Source organism: Balaenoptera ricei, chromosome 1 (assembly GCF_028023285.1).
Source record: "Balaenoptera ricei isolate mBalRic1 chromosome 1, mBalRic1.hap2, whole genome shotgun sequence".
In the NCBI taxonomy this organism is placed as follows: Eukaryota; Metazoa; Chordata; class Mammalia; order Artiodactyla; family Balaenopteridae; genus Balaenoptera; species Balaenoptera ricei.
The window spans coordinates 96,917,195-96,924,985 of NC_082639.1; the positions used below are offsets into that span (position 1 = coordinate 96,917,195).

The following is a 7,791-nucleotide window of genomic DNA, read 5'->3' on the forward strand; positions in this document are numbered from 1 at the left end:
GACGTCATCCCTCACTGTTGTCCCTCTCACACTCACACAGGGGAATGAGCAGGGCTGGCTTCAGGGCCGTGCCACCTGTGCAGTCACTCAGAAGGGCCCACAACTGACTTAATGCTCAGCTGTTGCCGTCTTGAAGTTACTGATAATTATTGAAGAAGGGCCCTGTGTTTTCATTTTGCACTGGGCTCCGCGGATTATGTAACCAGGCCTGGGCACGTGTGTGCTCTCTTTACTCTTTATCCCAGGTGTAAACTTAGCGTCAAAGGGGCCTCAGTTCAGGGTCTTGATCTGCCACTTCCTAGCTGGGTAACTTGGGGCAACTTGCCAAACCTCAGTTTCCCTGCCTGTAGGATGGGGATAATGATAGCCCCTGTCTCAGAGCCAGTGATTGTAAAGGCCTGGCCCAGTGTCATCTGTCTGCATATGGCGTGCAGTAGATGCACAGTAAGTGTTAGCTCCCTCCTCATCCATTTCCTGTTGCTCTCAGCTTTTCTCCCCAGATTTCTGAGATTGCCTGGTCCAGTCACACCAGGAAAGGACAAGAGCACACCGGGGGTGGGGGTGGGGGGTGGTGAGGATGGCAGGGCTGAGGGGAGGGGAGAAGTAAGGGGAAGCCTGTGCCTGAAGCAAAGAGAAAATCGCGCTTCGAGCCTGGGCCAGCAGAAGCAAGGCGATGGCAGGCAGCCAGTTGTCAATTAAAGATAAAATCTCTCCTCCAGCAGTGGAGGGCAAGTAGAGGCTACGCCTCCCCCCCCAGACGGGAGAAAGCCATTTGCAGCCAGGCTCGCCTCAGAGAAGCTTGGCCGGGCAATAATGGGATGGGATGCACTGCTGGCCCCATGATGATATTGCGCATCAGGGCCCACGGCCAAAATGGTGTTTGGGTATTTTGGGGTTTTTTTCTTCTTCTTTTACTTTTTTGTTGTTGTTGATCAATGTGGAACCGTTTCATGGTCAGGGGCTGAGAACCCAGCAGGCAGCCCAGGGGTAACCAATGCCAGGGGGGGCTTGAGGGGACCCAAGGAGATGCAGTTGGGGTTCCCGGTGACAACCTCAGACCCCTGGAGGGGGAGGGGGAGGGGGCAGTGTGCAGGAGGGCAGAGTTCAGTGAGAGAAGCAGGGGACGGCCCCTCCTCCCCACCTCACAGAAACAGCAGGCAATGCTGTCAAGGGACCAGCCTCCCTCTGGTCCCCGAAGCTGGAGTGGAGCCCAAACTAGGGAGCTGGTTAAAAGAGCAGGATGCTATAGTGATGGAGACTGACTCTGGGAGTCCGACTCATGTCTCCTTCACTTCCTGATTATGTGACTCTGGGTAAGTTAATTAATCTGTGTGAACCTCTATTTCCTCATCTGTAAAATGGGAGCAATAATGGTATCTACCTCATGAAGCTGTTGGGAGAGTTCAGTGAGGCAGGGCCTGTGACACCCTTAGCACAGCGCCTAGCACAAAACATTGATTACAAATATTTGGGTGGGGGAGCAACTCTCTCCAATGACAAATGACCGGTTTGGTTTGATGGCCTCACGTTTCAAATAGGTGCCATGAATTCGCCTCGTTTCGGTGAGCCCCTTAGCTCCCTGTGAAGGAATAAGAGTTGGGGTGATAATACCAAACAGCTAACCTTTATTAAGTGCCAGGCAATACATCTAATGCTCCTAAACACCCATTCTGAGCTTGGTGTTATCATCATCCTTGTTTCAGAGGAGAAAACTGTAGCACAGCAATGTCAGGTCATTTCTCCAAGGTCACACAGCCAATAAGCGGTAAAGCTGGGATTTGAACCCAAGCCGTCTGGCTCTATGAGCCCTACATTTAGCTGCTGTCTAAATGGAATGAGGCTTCTAGGTCATCATACCTAAAGTATAGATTTGTGCTTTTTAATGTTTTTCATTTCCTTAACCTCTATTGATTCTCATAGCAAAGGTATTGTTTACCCCTTTTATAGGTAAGAAAACCAAGGCTTGAGGAAGTGATTTGATCATGCCCCCACATGCACACAGAAAAGGGAGAAGGATGTCTTCTCAGCCTCGTTAATTAATTAGCATAAGGTAACACCCAACTCAAGGAGTGATTGGTTCCTTCCTTCTGCAACTCACTGAGTTTTATTTTCTGATGCTCAGAAGGGAGGTACTTGGATGGGGACTGGTCTGGAAACCAAGTTACGTGAGGAGCAGCTCAACCTGGAAATGGCTTATTGGAAATTTGATGGGGATCAAGTTCATGTATTTGAAGGGTATCAGAGGAGAAGTAGGTTTAGATTATTCTCTGATCCCAGAGAGCAGACCTAGAACCAGTAAGTGGAAATGTTAGGAAGGCAGATTCAAACTGCCTTCAAATCAAGAAAAACCTGACATTTTTGTTGTTTTCCTTGCCATTACAAATTTAACACATGGTACTGAAAGCATCCCAAACCAAATCAACAGGGAAGCCTCATCACCCCCCCTCAATCCCACTGTCCTCCCTGGAGGTGACACTGTCAACCTCTGGTGTTGGGTCCTTCCAGGCCTCTTGGAAAAGAGAGGCTTCCTAACAAAACTCCTGAAGGAATGGGCTGTCCTGGAGTGGAGTTCCCATCCTGGAAGTTTAGAGAGACCCTGAACGATCGTGTGCCGGGGGTTCGTGGGAGGAATTTCTGCTCAGCCTGGAAGGTGGAAGTAGAAGGCCCCTTCCAGTTCTAAGATGGTCTGACTTAACATGGGGCCACACAGCTGTTAATGGTGGGGACAGGTCCAGAACCCAGGTCTTCTGAACGGGACTCAGATAAGCTCCTTGCCCAGCATGATTTTCCTCAAAGTCCTTAACTCTGGGGTGGAAGACTCCCTGTCTGCCTCTTCCCTGCCCCTCTGCACAGACTGGAGCAGAGACCGGCATCTGTGGTGCATCAGTCCAGAGTGACTCGGTGTTGACGACATGTACCCAGCGCCCACGCCTATAACCCCCCGGGGCCCCGACAGCGTCACCACAGCGAGCACCCGCCTTCATCTGCCAGCTCCAGGCCCCTGTGCGTGCCCACCCTGGTACCCACACAACAGGGGGCACACGAGCGGGCTCAGTCACCTCAGGCTGTGGTAAGCACACCCGTGCCGCAACTGCCCGCGTTGTTCCAGAGGCCGGCGAGGGCTGCCAGGGCTTCTGGCACCTGCTCTCTCCTGGGAGACCACAGTTGGCTTTGAACACAACATCATGGGCTGAGAGGGAGCCAGGAGGACAGCTGTGGCTCCAGGTGAGAGGGGCCTTCTGCTGTTGGTGCTGGAAGCCTCTCCTTTCCCCATAGCTCTGTCGGGCCCCCCCGCCCGCCATATTTGCCTACTTCTAGGGCTATTCCATAAAAGTCTCCTGGAACTGCAGGGCTCTGCTTTTTGCTGACTTAGGGTCTCTGCTTCCTAAATCAGCAATACCTGGTGTGGAGAGAGGGGGCGGCTCCTCTCCCCCGAGGCTGAGCCAGAAACTGAGGTGTCATCATTAATCCCACCCTCTCATTCCTTAATTCAACTCACTCACTTACCGTGCATTACATCTGTATTAAATGCCTATACTCTGTCCTGGGGAACCAATAGTGAACAAGACCAACGGAATCCCTGCCCTCATGAAGCTTACATTCTAATAGGGGAGATAGGCCAAAAGACCAGTAGATTAAAATATCTAACAATACCCCGCCCCCATTCCAAGCCATTAGCGAGTTCTATCATTCCAAGCTCTGAAATGTGTTTCACACGTTCTCCATCTCCCGCTCTCTCCCCTCCAGCTCTGAAGGTGGGCTTCATCTCCTCTTTCCTGGTCTCCCTGGGTCCCACTGACATCTACCACCCAGCCTCCACCCAGCAGACAGAGAGCGCTTCTTAAAACAGAAACCAGATCGTGCTACCCCTGCCTAAAACCGTCAGTGGCTGGATTCCCACTGCATTTCGAATAAAATCCAAATTTCTTCAAAGTAAGGCGAGCCCTCAAGGCCCTGCTAGTCATCAGGCCTCTTCCTGCCTCAGCAAATCATTCCTGTCCCTCCCTCTTCCCCTGGGAAACTTTCTCACACGTACCAGCCTCTTCCACCTTTAGTGGTTTACACACACTGTTCCCTCATGTGGACCACTGTGCCCCGCCTCTCCCGACCCCTTTGATTGTCTGAGTTCTCACTCTTTGGGTCCGGCTTTAAGTGTCTCTTCCCTGGTGATTCCCCCCGCCCCCTGCCCCCTGCCACTACCTCTGTGTTGTTTTCTGTGACCGCAGCTGCTCATTTTTTTCATGGTACTTTCTTCCTCGTAACAGTATTTGTCTATTGCCTGCCTTCCTTTAAGTACCTGGGGCCTAGCACTGTGCGAAATAAATGTTTTATGAATGAATGAAGGGGCAGAGGTGGGCCTGGCATGAGTAAGTGCTCAGCTGTGTCCTCCCTTATCCCTCCCAAATGTCTCCGGCTGGCACCTCACTTCTAGGGCATTCCTGGGAGTCATTGGGGAATAACGTGAAAGCTCTTCTCTTTACATTATGCATTTCCTGCCTGAGAAACTGTTAGAATAATGAGGAGGGCTGGAAGAGAGGGACTGAGAGGAGAGTTCCCGTAGCTCTTCCTTTCAGAATGTACCCATCTCTTCCTGGTGTTTTTGATGCTTGTAGAATTCCCCTCCCCTGACTGTGAGCTACCCCAGGGAGCTGATTCATCCCGGCGCCCCCTCAGGGCTTAGCCCAGCGCTCCCTGCATAGTAGGTGCTCAGGGAAATGTTTAAGTGAGTGAAGAAAGTGATGGAAAAGGAAGAAGAGTGAGAGAGAAGAGAAGGCAAGGGGAGCAAGAGGCAGGAAGGGGTGATGAAGAGAGGAAAGACCGATGGAGGGAGTGAGCTTGGGATGGAGGGAAAGAAGGAAAACCTTGAGGCAGGAGTTGCTGGCCCAGCTTGGCCTTCGTGCCAGTGCCCCCCTCACCTCCCATGGGCTCCTTCCTGAACTCTGAGCCTCCGGATCCTGCTCAGGCCTCCTGGGGGTGACCAGCCCCGAGGGGACCTCTGCAGCGACCGGAGGCTGGGATTCCTCAACCTGTGGCACGACTCCATTCCTAATGTCCCCAGAGATTCCCCCTTAAATCTCCCCCCATTTCCTCATCTTTAGGCCCCAGGTCCAAGGACAGTTACTTCCAATGCAGTATCAGTGATCAAAAGTTCAGAGCAAACAAAGGGAAACAAACAAAACCAGACTTTCCTCCATGCCTTCAGCCCTCAGCCCCAGAGGGGTTCAGAGAGGAGGTGGCCTGCCTCTCCCTCATGGCCCAGGCTGGGCCAGCTGCCCCTCGGGAGGACCTGGGTGAGCCCAGGAGGCAGGGAGACCCAGAGGACCCGTTCCCACACTAGCTGTTGCCATGGTGGCCCTCCCAGGGGTGGTGGTTCCCAAGGTGCTGTGGAGAGCAGAGTTGTGCCACTGCCACCACCAGCACGGTGTAGAAGCTGCCTGGGATCCTTAACCCTTCCTAGGCTGCTGGCTGGTTGGCCTGGGGGCCAGCCTGTGCCCTCCTCTCAGTCCACCAGGCAGACACAGGGCCAAGGAACAGGACGGAACCAGTGTCCTTCCCAATGCCCCACCTGCATCCAGCCTCATGCCTTGGGACTGCCTTCTCCCCTGAAGGGACAACGCCATACTCCTGGCAGGTCATTAGGGACCTCCTTTCTCTCAGGACCCCACTGGAGGTAGCGATCATTTGCCAGGGAGTCTGGGGGTGGGATTGTGAGAGTAGGGGGCAAGTAAGAAGGCTCCAGAGGGCACCACTCTCCCTCTGGGCCTCAGTGTGCTGAACTGTGACTGTTCATCATAACTCTCCATCTCCCTTCCCGGGTTCTTCTCCACCCTTGTCAGGGGCTCTCGCTACTGGTTCCCCTTTAATGCCCCTCCCCCCCAGACACACGCATACTTCCAGGGTCCTTCTGTTCTCTTCACCCTCTCTTCGTGTTCTAATCTATGCATAGGAAAGTATCTTGTGTTAGTCATCCACACTCTAGTGTAAATTAGAGTCCATGTATACTTTATTTCTCAGGATATAGGATTAATAGACCTCATCTCAACTTATGGAATGAGAGACTTGTTCTCTGTTATAGGAAACCCTAGCACCAGAGAGCTCCAAACAAGGTAGATAATTTTTTTTGTTCAGAGGAGAAAGAAAGCAGGAGCTTCTTGTGTGAGGTAAATTAGAGGCCAGGGCTCTATAAGGAATTCTGCTTTGGCTCTGATTAACAAAAAACAAAATGGAACACAAAAGGGAAATCTGAAGTGATAAGCAATAGGAGTTGCTTCTAGACAGAAGATCCTCTCTCTCTTTTTTTGCCCCCTTCCACATTCCAGTATTGAGTCCTCTTCCTGGCAAACTCTTATTCATCCCTCAAGGTCCACACAGCTGTCACCTCCTCTGAGAACCCTTCTGGGATTCTTCCTTTATGCTCTCACTGCTCCTTGTTTGCCCCTCCGTTAGAGTACTTATCACAGCACAGCTTGTTGCTTGTTTACTCAGTTATGGATGCTTCACCTTTTTAACACTTTTATCTCCAGCCCCTGCTCAGGGCTTAGGAGCTCAATGTTGAAGGAAGGAAGGAAGGAAGGGAGGATGGGAGGAAGGGGTAGAAAGCAAATGAATTAGCTGCTCACTGCTGACTGTTGTCTTTCACACCTGTCATTCTAGCCCATGTCTGGTTTCAGAATTTGTCCAGAACAATTCCCTGGAATGTTGGGCTCCTTGGTTGTGCCAGCCGAGTCTCCCCACCTCCTCCCCTGCCACCAGGGCTCCCATCCACTGCCCTCCACTCCTTTCGGCTTCCCTGGTTGTGACCAGCTGGGTTTTTCCTTCCTGACATTAATGGCTTAGATTGGCAGTGGAGTCCACTTGGAAGGGCCAGGGGCTCATGTCCTGGTTTCTTCTCCATCTTTCTTCTTCTCAGCCTTAATCAGGGTGTTCTTTTTTTTTTTTTTTTTTTGCTTTTATTTGCATTTATTTTTTGCAGCATTTATTCCCAGGCCATAAGTTTTTGTTTCTTCAATTTCTTCTGGGATATCTTTTTCTTCTGGGCAACCTCCTCTTCTGGTTTAGGAACAATCTGTCCTTTTTCAGTAAGGATCATCTCAATGTGGCAGGGAGAGCTCATGTATGGGTTGATCCGACCATGAGCTCTGTAAGTCCTGCGCCGCATCTTGGGGGCTTTGTTCACCTGGATATGCTCAATGACCAGAGAATCTACATCTAAGCCCTTAAGTTCAGCATTACTCTCTGCATTTTTGAACACGTGCAGTAAAAATTCAGCACTCTTTTTGGGCCACCGACCCTGGGTCCAGCCCCACTGTTTGGCCTGGGCACACCTACCAACTCCACCATTGTAACGATGGAATGGCACACATTGCTTCTTTAAAGTGACATCCTTCAGATACTTGGTGGCTTTTTGGATATGCATACCCTTAATGGCCTGGACTGTTTCACGAGTGTTCTTAAAGTGAACATGAAGATTTGAACCTCTCGACTTGCATGATTTTGTGGGGTTTTCTGGGTCAAGTGAATAGCGAACCATTTTTAGAGGTCACCTCAGGCCGCTGACCGGAAAAGCATCAGGGTGTTCTTTTATGAGCCTCATGCCCTCCCCAATTCTCTGAGTGCCAGTCTGGTTGCTCAGGTGTGCACTCTTGGGCACGAGTCCTGCCACATAAGAAGCCATATAGAGAGAGGCTGGTAGGAGTTGTTTCCGTAGGGGCCCAGTCATGTCCCGTGATATTGCTGGGCTTCAGGCTCACATCTGTGGCATGGGAATTAAACCACCCCTGCCCTTATCCA

At 51.4% G+C, this 7,791-nt stretch overlaps 1 protein-coding gene across 1 annotated transcript; it reads right to left on the minus strand.

Moving 5' to 3' along the window:
* Positions 1-6,957: 6,957 nt before the first annotated feature.
* Positions 6,958-7,561, minus strand: LOC132351095 (large ribosomal subunit protein uL22-like). The gene has a single exon (XM_059900908.1). The coding sequence runs from the start codon at positions 7,529-7,531 to the stop codon at positions 6,977-6,979; it is 555 nt and encodes a 184-aa protein (XP_059756891.1). The 5' UTR covers positions 7,532-7,561; the 3' UTR covers positions 6,958-6,976.
* Positions 7,562-7,791: the final 230 nt, after the last annotated feature.